This window comes from Oncorhynchus masou, chromosome 5, assembly GCF_036934945.1.
Source record: "Oncorhynchus masou masou isolate Uvic2021 chromosome 5, UVic_Omas_1.1, whole genome shotgun sequence".
Classification (NCBI taxonomy): domain Eukaryota; kingdom Metazoa; phylum Chordata; class Actinopteri; order Salmoniformes; family Salmonidae; genus Oncorhynchus; species Oncorhynchus masou.
The window spans coordinates 62,976,911-63,003,584 of NC_088216.1; the positions used below are offsets into that span (position 1 = coordinate 62,976,911).

The 26,674-nt window shown below is 42.1% G+C and overlaps 1 protein-coding gene across 5 annotated transcripts in view; it reads left to right on the forward strand.

The window, feature by feature from the left end:
* Positions 1-26,674, forward strand: part of kcnab2a (potassium voltage-gated channel subfamily A regulatory beta subunit 2a) — a 143,634-nt gene that overhangs the window by 78,420 nt on the left and 38,540 nt on the right. Inside the window, exon 1 of one of the 5 annotated variants that reach the window (XM_064966390.1) lies at positions 21,494-22,501. The exons of the other annotated variants lie outside the window; for them this stretch is intronic. Coding sequence (XP_064822462.1) covers positions 22,284-22,501 — 218 coding nt within the window. The 5' untranslated portion in view covers positions 21,494-22,283. Of the gene's footprint in view, positions 1-21,493; positions 22,502-26,674 lie in introns of those variants that run through there. 5 annotated transcript variants of the gene reach the window in all.

Sequence of the window (26,674 nt, forward strand, 5' to 3'; positions counted from 1 at the left end):
TTGATTCATTCAACATGTCATTGACTTCATCAATACTTGTATATGTAAGCGGTAATCTCTCCCACTTTGAGCCTGGAGAGATTGACATGAATATTATTCATGTTAGTGCTCCGTTTTACATCCAAGGGCAAACCGTGCTGCCCTGTTCTGAGCCAATTGCAACTTTCCTAAATCCCTCTGTGGCGACTGAACAGTAGTCCAGGTGCGACGAAACTCGGGCCTGTCCTACCTGCCTTGTTGATAATGCTGTTAAGAATGCAGAATAGTGCTTTATTATGGCCAGACTTCTCCCCATCCCAGCTACTGTTGTATCAATATGTTTTGACCTTGACAGTTTACAATCCAGGGTTACTCCAAGCAGTTTAGTCTCAACTTGCTAAATTACATTACATTTAAGTCATTTAGCAGACGCTCTTATCCAGAGCGACTTACAAATTGGTGAATTCACCTTCATTTATTTGTTACAAGATTTAGTTTAGGGTTTAGTGAATGATTTGTCCCAAATACAATGCTTTTAGTTTTTGAAATATTTAGGACTATCTTATTCCTTGCCACCCATTCTGAAACTGACTGCAGCGCCATAAGTGTTGCGGTCATTTCAGTCGCTGTGGTAGCTGACGTGTATAGTGTTGAGTCAGCCGCATATATAGACACACTAGTTTTACACAGAGCAAGTGGCATGTTGTTAGTAAAGATTGAAAAAAGCAAGGGGCGTAGACAGCTGCCCTGGGGAATTCCTGATTCTACCTGGATTTTGTCGGAGAGGCTTCCATCAAAGAACATTCTCTGTGTTATGTTAGACAGGTAACTATTTACCCACAATATATAGCAGGGGTTGTAGGCCATAACACACGTTTTTCAAGCAACTGACTATAATCGATAATGTAGCCGCACTGAAGTCAAAAATATTGTGGGGGCTGTTTCGTTAATCATCAATTTCTCTCAGCCAATCGTCAGTCATTTGTGTGTGTGCTGTGCTTGTTGAATGTCCTTCCCTATAAGCGTGCTGAAAGTCTTACAATGCTATTTTACAGTAAAACAAATTGATATCTACTCAAACACCATTTTTTCTAAAAGTTTATGAAGGGTTGTCAACAGGCTGATTGGTCGGCTATTTGAGCCTGTAAAGGGGGCTTTACTATCTTTTATGTAGGGGAATAACTTTTGCTTTCCTCCAGGCCTGAGGGCACACACTTGCTTGTAGGCTTAAATTGAAGATTTGGCAAATAGGAGTGGCAATATCGTCCGCTATTATCCTCCAGTAATTTTGCATCCAAGTTGTGACATGTAGGCCTATATTTGCTGCAGCATAGCCTATGCTACAGTAATATAAAGACCGAATGCGCGTCTACTTTACCCATCTCCCATCTGGCTTTCGGGGCTCACCTTGATCTTTTAATTGTTAAGGCTATACTTTTTTTAAAATTGAAGCTGCAGAGTTTTTTAAAAACAGTCTTACTCAATATAATTGCTTTAAATCTGTCCACGTGTGAGCACTCTCTCGCAGTCTTTTACTTTCTCCAACTCCATTGAAATTCCATCCAAAATGAATAATCCTGTTCTAAATTGTTATATAGCCCTATATATAGATAGATATCTATCAATATTTGTATGTGTCCTAGCCTGCCACTTTCCAATTTATAATGGGTTATGCGTGATAAGCTTCTAATTTATAGCCTCTTTCTCATGTGCAATACACAAGCAGCTGTGCTCCGCAAGCAGTTTTTAGAGTCCCATGCAGGAAAAAGCTAGACAAGAATAACTCTCTGAAAATGATTTTTTTCGTCTTAATGGTGATTCACCTTCCAGAATTGAATGTTCTCTTCTGCTTTATCATAGTTTGAATGATGTGTGTAATTCCAGTCCGTATAATGCAGTACAGTAATACAGTTTCACACTCAAAGATTAGCCTGCATGAGCTAGTTTCATTTATTTACTTGAGCATATAGCTAGCTACATCTGTGGGCTTATGTTTTTCTGTCGCACGTAATGTGCAGTAGCCTATATGTATTGGATAATGGCACAATCATTTGGGCTTTTGCTCATTAAATGTTAATGTAGGGATCCTAAAATGTATTTAATATGTGGCTCATCAGGCTCCGGTAGCATCAGGTTTGAATTTTCATGCTAATCAAAGCGCTAATCAAAACCAGACACATTTATATGCTCTATAATGCTTTTGAATGGGAAATACCGGGTTACCCGAGAGAAGTGATTTATTCTCAGGATGGAACATTTGTAAAATACTGGGAAAATATTCAGACCTACTAGGGATATGGTTAGTACATAGTTAAAATGTTAATGATAGTCCATCTGTAGATGCTCTACAGACTATCCAAATAGTGTTACTATGGGAATTACTGAATTGGCCTCTTTTTCAACTGTATTTTTCATTCATTTCATGTTTCTTGTTTCTTGAAATGACAATGATTGACAATTATGCCTATTTGTAAAAAGTGAATTCTCAAATTTGAGTATGTCGCCACCTAATGGATGTAGTTGTTACAGCCTCCCAGACTGTAGAGTGCAGACTGGATTCTCTCGAGGCTCATGTCTCAGCAAACGAGGTCTGAGCATGATATTGATCTCTTAATAATACTTGTTTTACTAAATGCAGATGCAAATCATGGGTAGTGCATAGGCCTAACCAGAGTGCCACTTACACCCTGGCTTTCGGGGGATCTTTTGTATTTTTTTTGTAATGGTCCTAATAATGACGTAATTTAAACAGTAAAAATATATTACATTTTAATGTGGCATGAACACAACCAGTAATGATATTTTAATCTGATTTGTCAAGCAAATCACTTACAGTAACCGTTCTTCCACTCAAAAATAATTCCAGCATTCAAACTGCATGTATAGACTACTAGATCCATTTGATGAATGGAAATAGACTTCTGCTGCAAACCACCAAAAGGTGTGAGTCATGACTAAGCGATTGCCATTGATTAGGTCTACATTAATTGACGTGTCTTGCTGACAAATTGACCTTTTTTGTAGCCTGAAAACTCGGGACACCTGCGATGGGGCTGAAACTGTCGTAGGAAAAACAGGATGGTCACCCTAACACACAAGATACGTTAATGAGACTAGGCTACAGTGTGTATTCCCATGAACTTCAAATAGACCTACCTGGGATGTAGTGTTTTTAAAAAAATAGGTGCATGGGTAAACTGATTGCTGGTCACTGTGAAAAAAGTAATGCTCCCTATACTTTAAGTGCATTTTTTTTTAAGGTGGGTAAATCGCATTTACTTACATTTACCCTTCACTGAGCCTAACCACTGCTGGTAGCCTACCCTCTCAGCCAAGGCAATTTTAAACACATGAACACACAGAATAGGTAGCCTACATTCAATTTAATACATGAGTTGATTCAGAGTTGAATTTTACACTAGTTCCTGAGTTGGCCATAATTCAATAGTGCTTGGAGTCTACACAGATTGTGTCATGTTGCCAATATTTTTCTGGATTTGTAATGAGAGTTGTTGACCACTAGGTGGTAGAGATGTTCCACCTCAGATTTGGTCTGCTGTATTCTATCCTGCACCCTCTGCATTACTTAGGGCTGTCATCTCATTTCAGGGCTAATGGTTTGTAAGTAGCCATCTGTGATAATGGCTTACTGCAGAGTGCGAATTATACCGTGACATAGTAAAAACATGTATTTTAACTGTAAAAATGTATTGCCTTATGTGGCATGAACACAACCATATCAAACAAATCACTTAAAAGCTACCAAATAATTCCAGTATCTAGCTGTGCACCTGCCATTTTGACGAATGGAAAGAGAGCTGTTAGAAAACAGTGTAATGGCATTAGGTCATTGTTATTAAATATACAGTCGTGGCCAAAAGTTTTGAGAATGACACATTAATTTTCGCAAAGTTTGCTGCTTCAGTGTCTCAAGATATTTTTGTCAGATGTTATTATGGAATACTGAAGTATAATTACAAGTGTTTCATTAGTGTCAAAGGCTTTTATTGACAATTACATGAAGTTGATGCAAAGAGTCAATATTTGCAGGGTTGACCCTTCTTTTTCAAGACTTCTGCAATCTGCCCTGGCATACTGTCAATCCACTTCTAGGCCACCTGACTGATGGCAGCCCATTCTTGCATAATCATGCTTGGAGTTTGTGGGTTTTTGTTTGTCCACCCGCCACTTGAGGATTGACCACAAGTTCTCAATGGGATGAAGGTCTGGGGAGTTTCCTGGCCATGGACCTGAAATATTAATGTTTTGTTCCCCGAGCCACTTAGTTATCACTTTTGCCTTATTGCAAGGTGCTCCATCATACTGGAAAAGGCATTGTTCGTCACCAAACTGTACCTGGATGGTTGGGAGAAGTTGCTCTCGGAGGATGTGTTGGCACCATTCTTTATTCATGGCTGTGTTCTTAGGCAAAATTGTGAGTGAGCCCACTCCCTTGGCTGAGAAGCAACCCCACACATGAATGGTATCAGGATGCTTTACTGTTGGCATGACACAGGACCGATGACCACGTGCTCACAGTGTTTTCTCCGGACAAGTCCTCAGTGGTCCAACCCCTGTACCCTTTGCAGAATGTCTGTCCCTGATGTTTTTCCTGGAGAGAAGTGGCTTCTTTGCTGCCCTTCTTGACACCAGGCCGTCTTCCAAAAGTCTTCGCCTCACTGAGCGTACAGATGCACTCACACCTGCCTGCTGCCATTCCTGAGCAAACTCTGTACTGGTGGTGTCCCGATCCCACAGCTTGAATCAATTTTAGGAGACGGTCCTGGAACTTGATGGACTTTCTTGGGCACCCTGAAGCCTTCTTCACAACAATTGAACCGCTCTCGAAGTTCTTGATGATTAATTTAGGTGCAATCTTACTGGCAGCAATATCCTTGCCTGTGAAGCCCTTTTTGTGCAAAGCAATGATGACGGCACATGTTTCCTTGCAGGTAACCATGTTTAACAGAGGAAGAACAATGATTCCAAGCACCACCCTCCTTTTGAAGCTTCCAGTCTGTTATTCGAACTCAATCAGCATGACAGAGTGATCTCCAGCCTTGTCTTCGTCAACACTCACACCTGTGTTAACAAGATAATCACTGACATGATGTCAGCTGGTCCTTTTGTGGCAGGGCTGAAATGCAGTGGAAATGTTTTTTGGGGATTCTGTTCATTTGCATGGCAAAGAGGGTATTTGCAAATTGCCTTCATACAAACTGAGGCAGTATACTTTGTGAAAATTAATATTTGTGTCATTCTCAACTTTTGGCCACGACTGTACGCTCCTGTAGCCTGTACTCCTGTAGTTTGAGTATGATCCTACAACTTGGCACACCTGTATTTGGCGTTTCTCCCATTTTTCTTCTCTGCAGATCCTCTCAAGTTCTGTCTGGTTGGATGGGAAGCGTCACTGCACAGCTATTTTCAGGTCTCTCCAGAGATGTTCGATCGGTTCAAGTCCGGGCTCTGGCTGTGCCACTCAAGGACATTCAGAGACTTGTCCCGAAGCCACTCCCGCATTGCCTTGTCTGTGTGCTTAGGGTCATTGTCCTGTTGGAAGGTGAACCTTCACCCCAGTCTGAGGTACTGAGCACCCTGGAGCAGGTTTTCATCAAGGATCTCTGTACTTTGCTCCATGCATCTTTGCCTCAATCCTGACTAGTCTCCAGTCCCTGCTGTTGAAAAACATCCTCACAGCATGATGCTGCCACCACCATGCTTCACCGTAGGAATGGTATTGACCAGCTGATGAGTTGTTCCTCGTTTCCTCCCGACGTGATCGCTTTGTATTCAGACCAAAGTGTTCAATATTGGTTTTATCACACCAGAGAATCTGAGTCCTTTAGGTGCCTTTTGGCAAACTCCAAGCTTTTTGAGTCTCAAATCATAGTGTCTGAATACTTATGTAAATAAGGTATTTCTGTTTTTCTTTTTAAATTTTTAATACATTTGAAAAAATATTATGGGGTATTGAGTGTAGATTGAAGATATATTTTTTTAAATTTCATCCAGTCTAGAATACGGCTTTAACGTAACAAAATGTGGGAAAAGTGAAGGGGTCTGTTTGAGTACTTTTCAAACGCAGTATATTCCAGTCCTCTCATGAATGTACATTTTGCCTACATGAGCAATACTAAATGCAGAGTAAGTTAACATTGGTCCAAATTGTTTCTTTCAGTTCTGCAAGTTTTGGGCTACAATATAGGTCTAAAAGGGGCCTAAAATGGCCACATTCATCATGATGTTCTCAAATGGTTTGTGATACAAATGTAAAAAAAACATGTTAAATATCATTGCTCCCTATAGACTGGTTGTTTTTTTAGCAAAACCAACTCGTGCACAACTATGAGGCAAGACAGACTGTTGGCTTAGATTGTTGACAGCATGTTAACTATATTTTGTCTGCAAATGTTTATTGAAAACAAATACATTTGCACAATTAGCACTTGTTGTCTCTCAAATTCGTCGTTACAGTTGTTGATTATCTAGCTAGCAAGTTTTTTGCCATAGTAGCATAGACATGACATGAGTCAAAACACCTCAAAAGAAAACATGGTATCAAAACACCTACGATTCCCCAGGTGGCAGCTTCATGTCATTGTTGCTAGCTATCTGACCATTCAGAATCATAACACATGGCCTTCTGCCTCATCGACATGTGCGCTACAATTTCGTGACGTTATCAGCCAACCTGTCTATGAAGTTTTTTTGAGAATTTCCAGAATAATTTGTAAAAGTTCTCAGGCCACTCTTTTTCCCCCTTTGTCCTCTCTCAATCCCAACACCCCCACTCTGTTGGGCTTATGACCATAGAGACCTTTTTTTCTGCTCTACTTGCCCCTTTTGCCCATGTATTATTAAGGTCTCCCAAACCATCCAGGGAGAATACAATGGATCCTGTCTAGCAGAAGCCACTTCTCCAGGCCTTGCGTAACTTGACAAATGTTTTAAAATAAAAAATCCTCAATGCAGCGCCCACTCCTCCTACCTCGTATTGTGTGGGCCCAAACTCATCCTCTCTCTCCCTCACAGCCCCCCCTCAGATCCAGCTAACAAGGCTGTTGCCGTACAGTCCTTTGCAGTGCTTTGCTTTTTTCCCTCCGTCGGCCCCAGAGTTATTTAAAGGCCTCGTGTCAGTGTCATTAAGCCTTGGGACCCTTAGCAGTACCACCAAAGTAGACCAAGCCACACTGAGACGCTGAGGAAGGTCAATGATTTACTGGGTAACTATATAGCTGAGTGGGTAACAGTATAGCTGGGTATCACTCCAGCAGCACCCTCATCATGTGAGCAGAGTATATATTCCATTGCTGGACTTGTGACATCGGGTACCTGATGTCACAAGTCCACCCTAGAGATGTCAGAGGGTTACCCTATCAACAGCTGGGTATGGGAGAGCCAGCTGTCTCAACTTCAACTCTAATCTGTGTGTCGACACTCTCCAAGACCAGAGATTTGTCAACATAAGCTACACATCGCCCTACATTGGTTAGAGAGAGGAACTGGTGGTCACACCCGCCTGAGTGTGACACTCCAGATGGTTTCTCTTTTACGAGAGTAGCTTACCTTCAAGAGTTCAACACAAACTTTTCACTGTTGTGGTCTTGCGTAGGACACTGACATTGTTAGGCACTTTGTAAGTAAAAGTGAATTATAACTCGCTGCACTGTGATTATAAAACTCTTTAAGTGACTTAAAAAACATAGGGTCTTACCTTGGGTTGAAGGGCGGGAACCTGGTTACCAGGATTTACCGCCCAAATCTTTTCCCTGGATAAATAACTGTGAGAAACCGGAAAATTATAATAAATGATATATATGAACAGCATGGCGTAAAATGGAACTTTTTTAAATGATATGCTATGTCTAAATCTGGCTTCTCTACCTTCTGATGAATCAATGCTCAGGGTGGTGCCGACAGCCTGTCTCAGTATGGACTGCAGTTCACAATGCATGTAGTTTTCTTGTGACATGTAGGCCTATGTTTGCTGCAGCATAGCCTATGCCAGTATGCCAGACGCTTTCTGTCTCCTAGAGATGAACGTACTTTGGTGCTAAAAGTGCAAATCAATCCCAGAACAACAGCAAAGGACCTTGTGATGCTTGAAGATGCTGGAGGAAACGGTTACAAAGTATCTATATCCACAGTAAAACGAGTCCTCTATCGACATAACCTGAAAGGCCGCTCAGCAAGGAAGAAGCCACTGCTCCAAAACCGCCATCAAAAAGCCAGCCTATGGTTTGCAACTTCACATGGGGACAAAGATCATACTTTTTGGAGAAATGTCCTCTGGTCTGATGAAACAAAAATAGAACTGTTTGGCCATAATGACCATCGTTATGTTTGAAGGAATAAGAGGGAGGCTTGCAAGCCGAAGAACACCATCCCAACAGTGAAGCACGGAGGTGGCAGCATCATGTTGTGGGGGGACTTTGCTGCAGGAGGGACTAGTGCACTTCACAAAATAGATGGCATCATGAGGAAAGGAAAACTGTGGATATTTTGAAGCAACATCTTAAGATGTCAGTCAGGAAGTTAAAGCTTGGTCTCAAATGGGTCTTCCAAATGGACAATGACCCCAAGCATACTTCCAAAGTTGTGGCAAAATGGCTTAAGGACAACAAAGTCAAAGTATTGGAGTGGCCATCACAACGACCTGAACTCAATCCTATAGAACATTTGTGGGCAGAACTGAAAAAGCATGTGCAAGCAAGGAGGCCTACAAACCTGACTCAGTTACACCAGCTCTGTCAAGAGGAACGGGCCATATATTCACCCAACTTATTGTGGTGGGAAGCTTGTGGAAGGCTACCTGAAACGTTTGACCCAAGTGAAACAATTTTAAAGGCAATGCTACCAAATACTAATAGTGTATGTAAACTTCTGACCCACTGGGAATGTGATGAAAGAAATTTAAAGCTGAACCAGATAATTTTCTCTATTATTCTGACATTTCATATTCTTAAATAAAGTGGTGATCCTAACTGACCTAAGGCAAGGAATTTTTACTAGGATTAAATGTCAGGAATTGTGAAACTGAGTTTACATACACCTTAAACTTAATACATTTAAACTTCCGACTTCAACTATAGATGTCCTAGCCTACCTCTATCAGGTAATGCATTCAATGCAGTATTAGCCTTTTATATTTAGTTAATTAATGATGGGTAATGCGTTAAGTTGAACTTATAGCCTCTCTCTCTTATGTAATTGACACGCATCTGTGCTCCTTAAACACTCCTTATCTCGTGTAGTCCTATGCAGGAAAAGCTAGACTAGAATGGCATGCTAGACTTTTTTCTGTGCATTTCTTATACCAATAGACTATTGGAAGAGGGCTCTTTTTTTCCCTGAATGTTAAATACAGCATCCAATTGAACCCACAGGTAATTTGAAAGAAACGTGAACGCGCAATGGCAGTAGGCTATAGCAGTTATGTATTCAGACCCATAACCATTCAGTCTTTGATGAGAAGTGAAGTCCTTGTTATTAGAATGATGACGATAAGGACAACGAAACATATCTAATTTAACTGTTGAAAGGATGGAATGAAGCAACAATAGAGAAAGAGGTAGGCTAATAACATTAGGGGAAATATTATGAACTGTGTGTGTGTATATCCGTCAGCCTCGCCTAGTTATACAAATAGGCCCTAATTTATTTATATTCCGAAATTAAAATCAAATTCGCTAGCCTATAATTTGTAGACCGCACGTGCTGCACCAGAATCACATGTTCTCTTCTTTATCATGGTTTGAGCGATGTGCAAAATTCCAGTCCATAATAGTAATAGTCATGTATTCAGCTTGCGCTGCACGCATATGGCACGCATGCCAGTAGCAACCTGGCAATGTACTGGTCTTGTAGTTTTAAACCATTTTACATGCCAGTAGCAACCTGGCAATGTACTGGTCTTGTAGTTTTAAACCATTTTACATGCCAGTAGCAACCTGGCAATGTACTGGTCTTGTAGTTTTAAACCATTTTACATGCCAGTAGCAACCTGGCAATGTACTGGTCTTGTAGTTTTAAACCATTTTACATGCCAGTAGCAACCTGGCAATGTACTGGTCTTGTAGTTTTAAACCATTTTACATGCCAGTAGCAACCTGGCAATGTACTGGTCTTGTAGTTTTAAACCATTTTACATGCCTGTAGCAACCTGGCAATGTACTGGTCTTGTAGTTTTAAAACATTTTACATGCCAGTAGCAACCTTGCAATGTACTGGTCTTGTAGTTTTAAAACATTTGTCAGCTGTGTAGCCACCGCTTCATGCTGTCTGGCCTCAATGGTCAATTATTCAGGGTACAGCAAAGACCACTTTCCACACCGGCAGCCCGTAAATTGAGTCCTTTTTTAAGCACTCTGGTCAAAGGGCGCATTCCATCACGCCGGCATAATGTCTGTGCTCACGTGGGTGTGGTTACTGACTGGATAAAACTTTATATGAAATACAATTTCTCATTTAGAAGGCTAAAATCACATTGCTTTTCACAAATAGTTTAATATTTAATCATTATGTTTTACAATATTTAGATGAAACTCTAACGGAAACATGGCAACTTTAAGAGCTTTCACAATGTAGATGTCTGTGTCTTTATGATATCACCAAACAATAAATGATCTGACATGATTGTTCTTTAAGTCCCCCCTGACCATTTCCCACATTTTTTGTGTTAGGAATATTGTTTCATTCTCCACTTTTGGATGTTGTAGTTTTGGCAGGAAGAATCTTCTTGTAACAAAAGGGTTCTTTCCCCTCAATACTGCATGGCCATGGAGAGACAGTTCCTGCCAGGTATTTACGACCGTCATTAAACTTGCCAACCCCCAGGAGAGGAGGGTTTTGAAACCAAACCTTTGGTTAGCCGGCACCTTTGATCTCCATCCAAGACGGCAAGTCATGACATGCCTAAAGAACTCTGTCCTTACGGTGCCTTTTGGCAAACTCCAAGGAGTGGCTTTCGTCTGGCCACTCTACCGTAAAGGCCAGATTGGTGGAGTGCTGCAGAGGAAGTCTTGTACAACGCTGTGCACTACTCCCTTCACAGAACAGTGCAAACTGGCTCTAACCAGAATGGACAGAGTGGTAGGCTCCTGTGCACAACTGAGCAAGAGGACAAGTACATTAGAGTGTCTAGTTTGAGAAACAGATGCCTCACATGTCCTCAACTGGCAGCTCAATTAAATAGTACCAGCAAAACACCAGTCTTAACGTCAACAGTGAAGAGGCGACTCTGGGATGCTGGCCTTCTAGGTGGAGTTGCAAAGAAAAGCCATATTTCAGACTGGCCAATAAAAATAAAAGATTATGATGGGCAAGAGTACACACACTGGACAGAGGAACTCTGCCTAGAAGGCCAGCATCCCGGGGTCAAAGGATCTGAATTCTTTTCGAATGCACTGTATGTATGCTACATCTCGACAAAAAAATCTTGTCGACCAGACAATCAACTAAATTGACTAATTGGGTTCAGCACTAACTCCTAAGCCTACCGCATGGTGATGTCACCATGGAAAGCCGAAACTCCCGCCTATGCAAACCTGCTGATAAGGTTGAATGTAGATTGTATTTTCAGCCAGCAACTATCAGGAAATAATACTGATTTAATTTTTCTCCACTTTTACAGTTAGTTTCATCAGCTGGTGTACAATATGATATAAAACACAGGGCAAACAATTTTTACTGCATTTGGCATTTGAGTCGACAGTGCAATTGATCTGTCAGACAATTGCAGTGTTCAGTGGGAGTTGAGGAGCTTGGCTTAATATAATAATAGTGGAAGGTCACAGTCAACACTGTGTTAATAGGAGTCCACACACTATTGGTTGAAGGAGTGAGGAGATCATAGACACACGCATTACAAGGAATCTAATACTGAATCTTGTCTAACCAGGCCCATGCAGCTAGTTGGTTCTGCTGGAAGAGAATTCAAAAGATGTTGTGATGAACAAACAGGCAGTAATGCAGTGTGGAGAAACAACTTCCAGCAAAATAATCCAGCAAACAAGCTGCAACAAACTCACAGGTCTATTCTTAGAACCCTGAACTGTTGTTCACCATGGCTTAAATAGAATCTGGGGGAGAAAAAGTGCACAATTTTGGATTTCACTGTACTGCTCCTTCTACAAAACACTCATCATACAAACTGTAACTCCCAGCAACAGCTGTAGACACATCACATGGAGACCATTGAGTCCCTAATTTAAACCCTCAGTCATGCTCTGTGCAACAGGGTCGTATGGTTGTTCTCAAGGTTCTTTTCAGGGTGCCTGACTGGAGGGCAGGGTGCTGGGGGAGCTGTCTCCTCTCATGGTAGACCAGCAAAGTGTGCGAATGGGGAGCACACACACACGCTCCTCTTCTCCACCAAAAGCTGTGGAAACTTGAATGCACGCGGAGCTGTGCTCCAGGAGAATCAAGGAAGAGGCTGGGACCAGGGGACAGTGGCGCAGGGTGCCCACATAGTGTCAACATGTAATCCACTCCAGCACTTTAATGTGTTTTTGCCCCATTAAACTAGACCAGTGTTTCTCCATTCCTGGTTCTAGGGACGCAAAGGGGTGCACATTTTTTTGTTTTTGTCTTAGCACCAACGCACCTGTTTCAAATCATTTGTTGAATAAATTGTAGTAGTGCTGGGGCAATACTATGGGTCCCCAGGACCAGTATTAAGAAACACTGGACGAGGCTATTGCAGACATGTGGAGGAGGAAGGAAAGAAAGTGGGGGAGAGCCGCAGCAGAGACTGGGTGACAGGAACCATAACATAATGAGCAGGGTGACTCTCCGCTTATGGTGTCTCACATTTAGCACGCTTGTCTCTGAGAGTTTAGAGGGTTGAATGGAAAAACAAGTCTGTTGGAATAAATATGTATGCCCACACAGGGGGTGAGCTCATCTCAATAGTCCAAATTGGCTTCTTCTTCTTCTTGTCTCCACATTCTGGACGGAACACCCACAGCAGAGATCAGACCCGGGCAACCGCCACAAAGAAGCAACCGTCCATCACCACTTCCTAGTCTGCTGATCCAACACATAGGCCTAATGACAATGCCTCTTCTCTCCACTCCTGGACCTCATATTACCTGGGCCTTGTAAGCAGCGAACGAAATCAACAATATGGGACTTAAAATAAATAAGTTTGTCATTTACAGTAATACTCTTATCCAGAGTTACTTACAGTAGTGAGTGTATACTTTTTCGTACTGGTCCCTCATGGGAATCAAACCCTACAACCCTGGCATTGCAAGCGCCATGCTCTACCAACTGAGCCACACGGGATAAATGGATAGGCAGGAGGATGTGCTTTGGGCTTCATTTAAAAAACATTAATTTAGGTGTTGCTGTATTACACAATAATGATTAGAATAATGATTAGAATGGTTATATCATACTCTAGCCATGCATACCCCATAAGACATGCCACCAGAGGTCAGTCCCCAGATCCAGAAAAGACTGGGAGGCCCACAGTACTATAAAGAGACATGACTACTTGGAACTATATTCCGCATCAAGTAACTCATTCAACCAATAACATTTGATAAAAATACAGCTTATGGAACAACGGGGACTGTGAAGCAACAAACAGACACATGCATACAAACACATGATAACATACTCCCTATACACACGTACACATCAAATCAAATTTTATTTGTCACATACACATGGTTAGCATATGTTAATGTGACTGTAGCGAAATGCTTGTGCTTCTAGTTCCGACAATGCAGTAATAACCAACAAGTAATCTAACTAACAATTCCTAAACTACTGTCTTATACACAGTGTAAGGGGATAAAGAATATGTACATAAGGATATATGGATGAGTGATGGTACAGAGCAGCATAGGCAAGATACAGTAGATGGTATCGAGTACAGTATATACATATGAGATGAGTATGTAAACAAAGTGGCATAGTTAAAGTGGCTAGTGATACATGTATTACATAAGGATGCAGTCGATGATATAGAGTACAGTATATACGTATGCATATGAGATGAATAATGTAGGGTAAGTAACATTATATAAGGTAGCATTGTTTAAAGTGGCTAGTGATATATTTACATAATTTCCCATCAATTCCCATTATTAAAGTGGCTGGAGTTGAGTCAGTGTCAGTGTGTTGGCAGCAGCCACTCAATGTTAGTGGTGGCTGTAACCTCTTGGAACTCCCCATCCCGGATCCGGGATCGTGACTAAAGCCTCAGGCTCATTAGCATAACGCAACGTTAACGATTTCTGAAAATCGCAAATAAAATGAAAATAATGCGTCTGCTCTCAAGCTTAGCCTTTTCTTAACAACACTGTCATCTCAGATTTTCAAAATATGCTTTTGAACCATAGAAATTGACTAATTTGTGTAAGAGTATGCAAAGCTAGCATAGCATTTTGAGTAGCATTTAGCACGCAACATTTTCACAAAAACCAGATAACCAAATAAATAAAATCATTTACCTTTGAAGAGCTTCTGATGTTTTCAATGAGGAGACTCTCAGTTACATACCAAATGCGCAGTTTTTCCTGAAAGCGTCTGTGTGTAGGAGAAATCGTTCCGTTTTCGACATTGCGTCTGGCTACCGAAACGAACCGAAAATTCAGTCACCTACAACGTCAAACTTTTTCCGAATTAACTACATAATATCGACCGAAACATGGCAAACGTTGTTTGGAATCAATCCTCAAGGTGTTTTTTCACATATCTCTTCATTGATATATCGTTCGTGGAAGCTTGCTTTCCTCTCTGAATCCCATGGAAAAATACTGGCAGCTGACTTTTGCGCACCAATTTCGGCGCAGGACACCGGGCGGACACCTGGTAAATGTGGTCTCTTATGGTCAATCTTCCAATGATCTGCCTACAAATACGTCACAATGCTGCAGACACCTTGGGGAAACAACAGAAAGGGTTGACTCACTCCTCTCGCATTCACAGCCATATAAGGAGACAATGGAAAACAGAGCCTCAAAAATCCTGCTCATTTCCTGGATGCCGTCTCATCTTGGTTTTGCCTGAAGCTCACGTTCTAGGGCACGCACAGAAAATATCTTGGTAGTTCTGGACACGTCAGAGTGTTTTCTTTCGAAAGCTATCAATTATATGCATAGTCGAGCATCTTTTTGTGACAAAATATCTTGTTTAAAACGGGAACGTTTTTCATCCAAAAATGAAATAGCGCCCCCATAGCATCAAGAGGTTAACAGTCTGATGGCCTTGAGATAGAAGCTGTTTTTCAGTCTCTCGGTCCCAGCTTTGATGCACCTGTACTGACCTCGCCTTCTGGATGATAGCGGGGTGAACAGGCAGTGGCTCGGGTGGTTGATGTCCTTGATGATCTTTATGGCCTTCCTGTAACATCGGGTGGTGTAGGTGTCCTGGAGGGCAGGTAGTTTGCCCCCGGTGATGCGTTGTGCAGACCTCACTACCCTCTGGAGAGCCTTACGGTTGAGGGCGGAGCAGTTGCCGTACCAGGCGGTGATACAGCCCGCCAGGATGCTCTCGATTGTGCATCTGTAGAAGTTTGTGAGTGCTTTTGGTGACAAGCCGAATTTCTTCAGCCTCCTGAGGTTGAAGAGGCGCTGCTGCGCCTTCTTCACGATGCTGTCTGTGTGAGTGGACCAATTCAGTTTGTCTGTGATGTGTATGCCGAGGAACTTTAAAACTTGCTACCCTCTCCACTACTGTTCCATCGATGTGGATAGGGGGGTGTTCCCTCTGCTGTTTCCTGAAGTCCACAATCATCTCCTTAGTTTTGTTGACGTTGAGTGTGAGGTTATTTTCCTGACACCACACTCCGGGGGCTCTCACCTCCTCCCTGTAGGCCGTCATGGATTTAGTGTTGTAGATATGTGGTAGTAGAGTAGGGGCCTGACGGGGCACACAATCTGTTGTGAATGTAATGTTTTTAAAATTGTTAAACTGCCTTAATTGCGCTGGATCCGAGTAAGGCAGCAGCTAATGAGGATACATAAGAAATAAAAATACAATCTCCAGAGTACTGGCACTGCAGGCCTGTAGATTTAACAATCAAATATTTATTTTATTTTTTGTCCTACCAAGAGTTGCTGAACATCTTTTCAACTGCAGGCCAGTGCTCAACTATTTGATGGGCTTGCTTAGGAATACATGTCTTCCCTAGATATTTTAATCTTAGGATAAAGCACACCGTTGTGGTGGGAGATATAGACCTATCATCCTTACCATAAATAATGAATCAACGATTTATGTCTATTGTTGGTAGAGGTGAAGGGAAGGTCTTTATGTCATTTGATTTTCTATGCCTATCAGCAATTCAACAAAGCCCCTAACTAAAGAAAGAAATACATTATCTCCATTCCCACATCCCCATTCTCCCTTATGTTGTGCTCTCTGCGTTCTCTCTTTGATTAAGAGCCCAACCAGAATTTATCCCAAATCTATTACGCTGCTACAATCCCTCCTGGACACTCAATCAGTCTGAAGGGGTGTGGTGTGCTGATAGGGCCCACTCACTGAGAGTGGGAGGAAGAGGAGAGCGAGAGAGAGGAGCTTGAGAGGCAGTGACTAGGACAACGGTGCACACACATTTCACTGATCACGACTACAGCACAGCGGCTAGGCTATAGTCCATATGTTCTTAGCGGTACAGCGATGAAGAGCTCTACAACCGAACTGGGCAAGTAATGCCACATTTCACAGCTAAAAATATACAATAGTAATGATAGTGTAGAATCTCGCTCTTTGACCAACTACAGCCACTCAACATGGACATGCGCAAACCCACCCAGCTGACAAATAAGTGTCTCTGGCCTGTCCTCCTTCACACTCCTGTCCTGGGCAGCAGGGAGCTTAGCCAATCGATGATACAGCCATATCATAATGACGCCTCTGGGAAGTCACTCCGTAACAACAACCTGTGCTGCTGACACGGACCCTGTAGAGCTGGAAATAGACCTGGCTAGTAGCCCGCCAAGATTGCATGATTATTATACAGCAAAATCTATGCTACAGTACATAACATTGTCTAACTGCCTAGCCTAGTCTCAAGCATGCACTTCTTATAAACACAGGAGGAATAAAATAATAGGCACCACAAAACTACTGTGAGAACAATGTACTGAAAGGGACATTATCATTAAAAGTTGATAGACAAGTTTTTCTGGCACTTAATTTGTTCTCTGGGGTTGTAGCTAGCTCCAACACTGACAGCTACCACTGCAGGGGGCCAGCAAGACCTGTGTGTGCACAGTAGCTCTGCCTGCCTGCCAGGCAGTCTGTGATGACTACTGACTACTGCACCGATCATCATACACAGATAAGAGGGATGCCTTTGAAGCCTGTAATCAAATTGGGGTATCATTGTCTTAAAATAACTTCTACTGAGTTTGGTATAACACTAAACATAGAACTCCCTCCCACCGTCTCATTCTGTCTCTTTCTTTCCATCCAAAATTCTTAGCTCATTGAGACAGTGTGAGGTATGGCTAGTCCGTGTTTGTTACTGCAGTGTGGAGCATAGTAGCGAGACATTGTTGCCATGTTAATGTTGGTCAGCTGGCCGAGAGTTTAATTGAAAAACATTAGAGAGGATTGCAATAATTGAGTGAGAGGGCGTGATAGCAAGGAGGCTGTCTGAGATAGACATAACAGGGGAGGGGACATTGAGGCAGGGAATAGGGATATATTAGGTTAAGGTCCACCACTGCAAACCATGCGAGCATAGAGTGAAGCCAGCCAGATCAACTAGGGGTCAATTTTTCCAAAACCAAAATAAGAGTAATGCTACAACTGTCTTAGCCTGGCAACTTAGTCCTTGGGACCCAGTTACTGCTTCCCTAACCACAGGAAATACCATTGCCCCTCTTCTCAAGGGAGATCAGGGATGTAATCATTAGCATAGCTTACTGTTGTCAATTACAACCCTGAATACCCCATCCATTATAATAATCAAGTCAGTAAATCAGGATTTCTTCATTAGGAAAAATATCACCAGGAAAAAGTATAGGTCAGTTGTGTTCAATGACCCCAAATGCCACTGATCCTCATGAGACTGCACCATACACAGCCCCTCAACTGGCCCTGCAGCCAAGTGGAGCAGAACAGAGAGAAGACCGTAGGAGGGGAGAGGGAGGCCTGCTTACGTAACGTGGCTGTATTGGTGCTGTGTCAGGGCACTGGTCCCAAGGGCTGGATAGGAGTGTATGAGAGAGACAGGCCACTACAGCTTCATCCCAGCAGAGAGGACATGAGAGTTGACAGACCTGCGGAGCATTCAGCGTGAAGCCTCACGTAACAAGGTGTGCAGCACTGAACTTAACTGAACTACACAGGCCGGGGAATATGCCTGGTGCTAATCCAAGGGTAGAAAAGAAAGGGAACGGAATAATCTGTCCCTTCCCCGCAGAACATACCCTCTTCTGCCTGCTTGTGTTTAGCATCACTGAGGCTCCTCCAGGGTAAGACTAGGGTTGAATATTTTCCTGGTATTTTACAAATGTTCCATCCGAGAATAAATCACTTTTCCACCAGGTAACCCGGGTATTTCCCACCAAAACCGGAAGTGTCATTCAAAAGCATTATAAAGCATATACAGTGCATTCGAAAAGTATTCAGCCCCCTTGACTTTTTCCATATTTTATTACATTACAGCCTTATTCTAAAATGTAATAAAACAATTTCCTCATCAATCTACACACAATATCCCATATTGACAAAGTGAAAACATGTTTTTAGAAATACCTTACTTACATACACTACCGTCCAAAAGTTTGGGGTCACTTAGAAATGTCCTTGTTATCCATGAATATATTAATTGCAAAATTAATAGGAAATATAGTCAAGATGTTGACAGGGTTATAAATAATGAGTTAAAAAAATTTGAAACAATTGTGTCCTCCAAACTTTACTTTCATCAAAGAATCCTCCATTTGCAGCAATTACAGCCTTGCAGACCTTTGGCATTCTAGTTGTCAATTTGTTGAAGTAATCTGAAGATATTTCAACCAATGCTTCCGGAAGCAACTCCCACAAGTTGGACTGGCTTGATGGGCACTTCTTACGTACCATACGGTCAAGCTGCTCCACAACAGCTCATTAGGGTTGAGATCCTGTGACTGTGCTGGCCACTCCATTATAGACAGAATACCAGCTGACTGCTTCTTCCCTAAATAGTTCTTGCATAGTTTGGAGCTGTGCTTTGGGTCATTGCCTTGTTGAGGAGGAAATTGGCTCCAATAATTAAGCGCCGTCCACAGGATATGGCATGGTGTTGCAAAATGGAGTGCTAGCCTTCCTTCTTCAAGATCCCTTTTACCCTGTACAAATCGCCCACTTTACCACCACCAAAGCACCCCCAGATCATCACATTGCCTCCACCATGCTTGACAGATGTCGTCAAGCACTCCTCCAGCATATTTTCATGTTTTTCTCCGTCTCACAAATGTTCTTCTTTGTGATCCAAACACCTCAAACTTAGATTTGCCTGTCCATAACACTTTTCTCCAATCTTCCTCTGTCCAGTGTCTGTGTTCTTTTGCCAATCTTAATATTTTATTTTTATTGGCCAGTCTGAGATATGGCTTTTTCTTTGCAACTCCACCTAGAAGGCCATCATCCTGGAGTCGTCTCTTCACTGTTGACGTTGAGACTGGTGTTTTGCTGGTACTATTTAATGAAGCTGCCAGTTGAGGATTTGTGAGGTGTCTGTTTCTCAAACTAGACACTCTAATGTACTTGTCCTCTTGCTCAATTGTACACAGGGGCCTCCCACTCTTTCTATTCTGGCCAGTTTGCACTGTTCTTTGAAGGGAGTAGTACAGTGTTGTATGAGATCTTCAGGTTCTTGGCAATTTCTCACGGGGAATAGCCTTCATTTCTCAGAACAAGAATAGACATACATACATACATACATACATACACACACACACACACACACACACAGTTGAAGTTGGAAGTTTACATACACCTTAGCCAAATACATTTAAACTCCACACAAATAGTGTGTGTGTGTGAAAATACACTTAAAAATGTCTACCAATCGATTGGTCGAAAGAACAGACTACTTTCGGGTCAACCATTTTTTGGGGGGGAGTTATACTCATTTTCATGCCATCATACCGTTCTTCTGCCAACTCGGGATTTACGGTATTAACTGCATAGCACACAAGGGAGCGCTAAGACAACAAAAAAATGCTCCTATTGTCTTATTACCAGAATGCTCAACATGGAGAGACTCACCGATAAATGTCGAACTCTATGGACTTTACAATGAACACATGATGGGCTGCTGTTCTGGGGAACTACGGTGAGCTTCATAGTGAAAAATAATGTGACAGACTAAATGAAAAGCAGATAGCGGTTTATCTCCTAACGTATTGCAAAGGTCGTCTGCAGATATTTAATTAAAAAGTAGCTCAAAATTTTCCAATGTATTCACAAACGTCAAATGGTTTCAGCGGTATTGACGGTATATGAAAACCATCCCGTAGGTATTTCAAAATACCCCGGTTATAGATCAATAAGAGTTCCAAACCACTCTGCCAATAACGGCTAGTTTCCCCCTCCCCACTCAGACCACTCCCAGACAGTCCCAGTCAAAGTCTTGCTTGGGATAGTTTTTTTTGTTACATTTCTTGCCCATTTTAATGGCAGTCTATTGCAGTAAGGTACTTAATTGTTACCCATAAATGATTTAATATAGGTATAAAAACAACTGCATTGGCTCTGTAACATCTGATGTAGGCAGTAATTGAATACAGGCTATGTTCTATCTCTGTATTGTTATTCATTCTTACTGATGTAATGAAATGATTCAAATGAATAAATATGCCCAGAATAATTTATTTTCAGTTAATGGTGGTTGCCATGTTTGAGTGGGATCTGGGGAGAGACAACAATGCAGCGAACTCAGCTGTAATTCGCCTGTGACACTCCTGGCTTAGACATGCATCAGGGCAGATAAAGTTACATAATAAATATTTCATGCCCCGTTGCCCAACCCATGTGAGAGCAGTCCCCTGGTCTGGGGCCAGTAGCCATTCTGCAGCACTGAGCATTCAGCCTACTCCTGAGCCTCGCTCATCTGACTCGACCAAGTTTAACTACTTGCCACTCACTGAACTACCGGACTTGACTGGATCACACTGGACCTGAGCTGGACAACCCTAAACCTGACTGGACCTGAGCTGGACAACCCTAAACCTGACTGGACCTGACTGAGTCACACTGAACCTGACTGGACCACGCTGGATCACCATGAAGTAGGCCTACACTCTGCCATAGTGACTTAGCCATGCTGGAGCAGGGAAGTAGATAAGAAGTGGATTAACAATACACTAGCCAGCCTCTCTTATGACAGCAGCTGTAGACACTGAGAGTCTCCCTCTCTTGGCCCCCTCATCTCTTCACCTCCCCCTCTATCTCTCCTGCACTCGCTACTGTAGCTCTCTCAATATTCCTCTCGATAGCATCTCTCCATATCCCTCCCTCCCTTTCTCTTTCTCCTCTTCTCCTCCCTGTGCTCACTCTGCCTCTTTGCCATGCGCGAGGCATACACATGTAAATTTAATCCGGGAGGGATGGGAGTCTGAATGAGAGGTTGCCCTCTGATTGACACACAGATCTGCTGAGTATTCACACAACCAGGACAGCTGTTGCTGGGAACTTATTGTAAAGGAACAGAATTTTACCTCCTGGAATAGTTCATATCCTCCTGTCTCTGTCTCTTTGTGCTGATGTCTCCAGTCTCAGATCTTTGCAGCGCGAGGTGTTATCTGTAGCACTGAGCTCCAGATTAAAAGGAAATTGCAGGACGACTAAATCTGGCTGTCAGCCTCTGATTCCTACAGAAAGCGTAAGTGATACAGGCGGATGAGTCGAGGATAAGCCAGTCGGGACTGCAAAGGAAGATTCATTAAACTGCTTCACTCTTCATGGGACGCTGTACTTTTTCTTTTGGAAGGCGCATCTTCGTCTGTTTTTGTGTCTGTGCCCGGGACGGTGTTCATGTGCCTGCAGTCTACAGCGGTCGGGTGTTGTTTTCTGAAGAAGACAGAGCACACAGGCTGAAGCAGTGTTGAAGCAGGACACCCTCTGTAGGAGACAACTCTCCTCGCTCCTCTCCTTTTCTCTGCAGACATAGCTGCCCACCCTGACACTGACAGCTGGGGGTGTTGGTGTGCTCTGTGCACAGATAGCTTGACCTGACCAAGAGACTGTCCAGACGTCTTGTCGAGGCATCTTGTCGTACAGACTGACCCACCACAAGCTCTAACCAGAGCACCTTAAGCCATTCCAGGTGGCTCCCAGTCCCAGCCAGGATGCAGGTGTCGTTAGTGTGTACGGATCACAATCGTGGAGGGGTGAGCCGCAGTACAGAGGAACGGCTCAACCACCGCCAGAATGCCAACAGCCCCAACACAGGCACCCGCAGCAAGTTCAGGGCTGTGGCCATGGTGGCCCGTAGCCTTGGACAGGTCACTGTCCAGAGCCAGCCCACGTCCAGCGACCAGAGCATACGCACCGGCATGAAGTATAGGTAGGACAGACTGCATGACTTATAGGTAGGACAGACTGAATGACTTATAGGTAGGACAGACTGAATGACGTATAGGTAGGACAGACTGAATGACGTATAGGTAGGACAGACTGAATGACGTATAGGTAGGACAGGCTGCATGACGTATAGGTAGGACAGACTGAATGACGTATAGGTAGGACAGACTGAATGACGTATAGGTAGGACAGACTGAATGACGTATAGGTAGGACAGACTGAATGACGTATAGGTAGGACAGACTGAATGACTTATAGGTAGGACAGACTGAATGACGTATAGGTAGGACAGACTGAATGACGTATAGGTAGGACAGGCTGAATGACGTATAGGTAGGACAGGCTGCATGACTTATAGGTAGGACAGACTGAATGACGTATAGGTAGGACAGACTGCATGACTTATAGGTAGGACAGACTGAATGACGTATAGGTAGGACAGACTGAATGACGTATAGGTAGGACAGACTGAATGACTTATAGGTAGGACAGACTGAATGACGTATAGGTAGGACAGACTGAATGACTTATAGGTAGGACAGACTGAATGACGTATAGGTAGGACAGATTGAATGACGTATAGGTAGGACAGGCTGAATGACGTATAGGTAGGACAGACTGAATGACGTATAGGTAGGACAGACTGCATGACTTATAGGTAGGACAGACTGCATGACTTATAGGTAGGACAGACTGCATGACGTATAGGTAGGACAGACTGCATGACTTATAGGTAGGACAGACTGCATGACTTATAGGTAGGACAGACTGAATGACTTATAGGTAGGACAGACTGCATGACTTATAGGTAGGACAGACTGCATGACTTATAGGTAGGACAGACTGCATGACTTATAGGTAGGACAGACTGCATGACTTATAGGTAGGACAGACTGCATGACTTATAGGTAGGACAGACTGCATGACTTATAGGTAGGACAGACTGAATGACGTATACTGCAGGTAGGAAAGACTGTATGAAGTATACTGCAGTAGGAAAGACTGTATGAAGTATAGGTAGGACTAGGGTTGCAAAGGGAGGGTATATTATTTTAAACTTTAAGTTTACCAGTAAACTACAAGAATTTTGTTATCACCTCTAGTGGCCCTTTTGGGTACTTCAGATTATCACAAGTGTCTAATTATCTCTGGCCCTCAGTGTGGCCTTATCACATGTAAAATATGAAATAATTAAATAAGATGATTTTAAAATAAACAAATAGAATGACAAAGCTGTAAAACATTATCCTAAATATAAACCACAAACTTTGTGAATATCTTTGGTGTTCCATATGAGGGTTTTATTTATTATACCTGAAAACTTCAATTAAATGCAGTCTCAAATAGCCGCCTGTCCCTTTTTAATAGCCCGGCAATGGCATACACTTCTGAAAATAAACGCGGGTTTCAAATAATCGTCTGGTCTAAATGAATTATTTACGAGATTACCATGAATTGTTTACGAGGTTTAATGTTTAATTTGTTACATTAAATAATTCAGTAATGAATAAGAAAAAATTAGGTCAATCATTTTTATCGCCAGTAAGAGTGCTCGCCACTGGCTGTTAACAGCTGAGAACTGCTAGCTAATTGGCAAGCACATAAACAGTTCGGACAACTTCGGGAGAACAGGGCCTGATGCATAAAAGTGAATTTTCCCCTTAAAGTTTCCTTAACTTTAAGTCAGTAGCACAAAACATTTTAATGCACATTTCCTTCTTAAATTAAGTGAAAGTTAAGGGTGCCCATGAGGTCCCTTAAAGCTTTTTGGGCAACCCGACCAAATGCACATAGATATGCCATTCTCATTGAAAGCAAGTCTAAGAAGCGGTAGTTCTGTTCTATGTGCACTGTTGCTATGCTCCCTGTTCTTCATTTTCGTTTTTGCGTCTTACTTTCGGTTTTGTACACCAGCTTCAAACAGCTGAAAATACTATATTTTTCGTTATGGAAAATATATTTCACAGCGGTTTAGATGGTACAATGATTCTCTACACCAGGCCTTGGCAATTCCAGTCCTCGGAGGCCTGCTTGGTGTCACACTTTTCTCCCATCCCTAGCAAACACACCTGATATAAACTAATTGCATTTTTAACTGAAGATCATGATTAGTTGATTATTGGAGTCAGGTGTGTTAGCTGGGGCTGGGTAAGCTTGTTTTGTCACATAGATACTGAAATTAGGCATACTATTAGAATTTTTACAACCAGGAAATGGCAGAACAATTTCTGCATGGTGCATCTAAATTCAGTATGGATATAAATCTAAACTGTATTTGTGGAGGTGAATGTTGCTTTCCTCTGGTTTTGGTTTAAAAGGACAACAGCCAGCTACTTAGCTGAACAATGGAAGGTGCACAATCCATGTCTATAAAGCTAGCTAACTACCTACTCTAAGTTAGCATGATGTGCTATAGAAAGTAATAGAAACAAGTTGAGTAAAAAATTACTCAAATAAATGCAATTTATTATCTTCTGAATCAATCAGTTTCTCCTGTTTTTAATGTAAAAGTTATATCTTGTGTTCTACCAAAATAAATGCAATCTCTGACAAATGTTCAGTCTGAATCAGGTCATCTCCATGGTAACCAGAGATTCTTTCTGCAGTATATACTTTCAAACTACAGCAAAACCCTTAAATTATTCCATTACCTAAAGAAATGTTAAAGGGGCTCTATGCAACACCCTTAAACAATTCCCTTAGGTAAGGGAAAAGTATTCCTTAAAGTAAACCCTTAAGGGAAACATTTAAGATGTTTTATGAAACCGGGCCCAGACCCCTAGAAATCGGCAGTGGCGAAATTAGCTGGCGAAAGTAAGATTGCTGAAAATACACAGTCAAAGAGGAGAATAATTATTCTGTCAAGGAAAAGTTTAACATGAAACATTTTTATAGAGCCATACTATGACAACATAACCATGACACATTGTTTAAATGATACACAGTGTGGGAAATGAAGAAATGTATTAAACAATTAACTATACAAATGAGCAAAAGCTATGTGCATTAAGGAAATAAATGCCTGGCTAAAATAGAAGCCTGTCTTTAATAAGCGCCTGTTGTGTTGAGTGAATTAAGAAAATGAATTGAAGTTTTACATTATGTCAATATGGATTTTTTGTCATTGTTTTGGCGTCAAACTGGTGCCAGTTGTGGAAAAAGTTAATAGTTTGGAGAGTTACACAGTTAGTTGGGGTGGCAGGGTAGTCTAGTGTAGCCTAGTGGGTAGAGCGTTGGACTAGCAACTTAAAGGTTGCAACTTAAAGGTTCCCCCGAGCTGACAAGGTACAAATCGGTCGTTCTGCCCCTGAACAGGCAGTTAACCCCCCCCCCCCCCCAGGCCGTCATTGAAAATAAGAATTTGTTCTTAACTGACTTGCCTTGTTAAATAAAGGTACAGTGGGAAAAAAGTATTTAGTCAGCCACCAATTGTGCATGTTCTCCCACTTAAAAAGATGAGCAAGGCCTGTAATTTTCATCATAGGTACACTTCAACTATGACAGACAAAATGAGGGGAAAAAATCCATAAAATCACATTGTAGGATTTTTAATGATTTTTTTTTGCAAATTATGGTGGAAAATAAGTATTTGGTCACCTACAAACAAGCAAGATTTCTGGCTCTCTTAAGTGTGCTTTGAATTCTATATAAATCACAGACAGTATCACCAGCAAAGCACCATCACACCACCCCCTCCATGCTTCACGGTCACCTACTCTTCGTCTCACAAAGACGGTTGGAACCAAAAATCTCTAATTTTGACTCATCAGACCACAGGACAGATTTCCACTGGTCTAATGTCCATTGCTCGTGTTTCTTGGCCCAAGCAGGTCTCTTCTTATTATTGGTGTCCTTTAGTAGTGGTTTCTTTGCATAAATTCAACCATTATGGTCTGATTCACGCAGTCTCCTCAGTTGATGTCTGTTACTTGAACTCTGAAGCATTTATTTGGGTTGCAATCTGAGGTGCAGTTAATTGCCTGAGGTTGGTAACTCTAATGGACTTATCCTCAGCAGCAGAGGTAACTCTGGGTCTTCCTTACCTCTGGCGGTCCTCATGAGAGCCAGTTTTATCATTGCGCTTGATGGTTTTTGCGACAGTTTTTGCGACAGCATTTGAAGAAACTTTCGAAGTTCTTGAAATGTTCCAGATTGA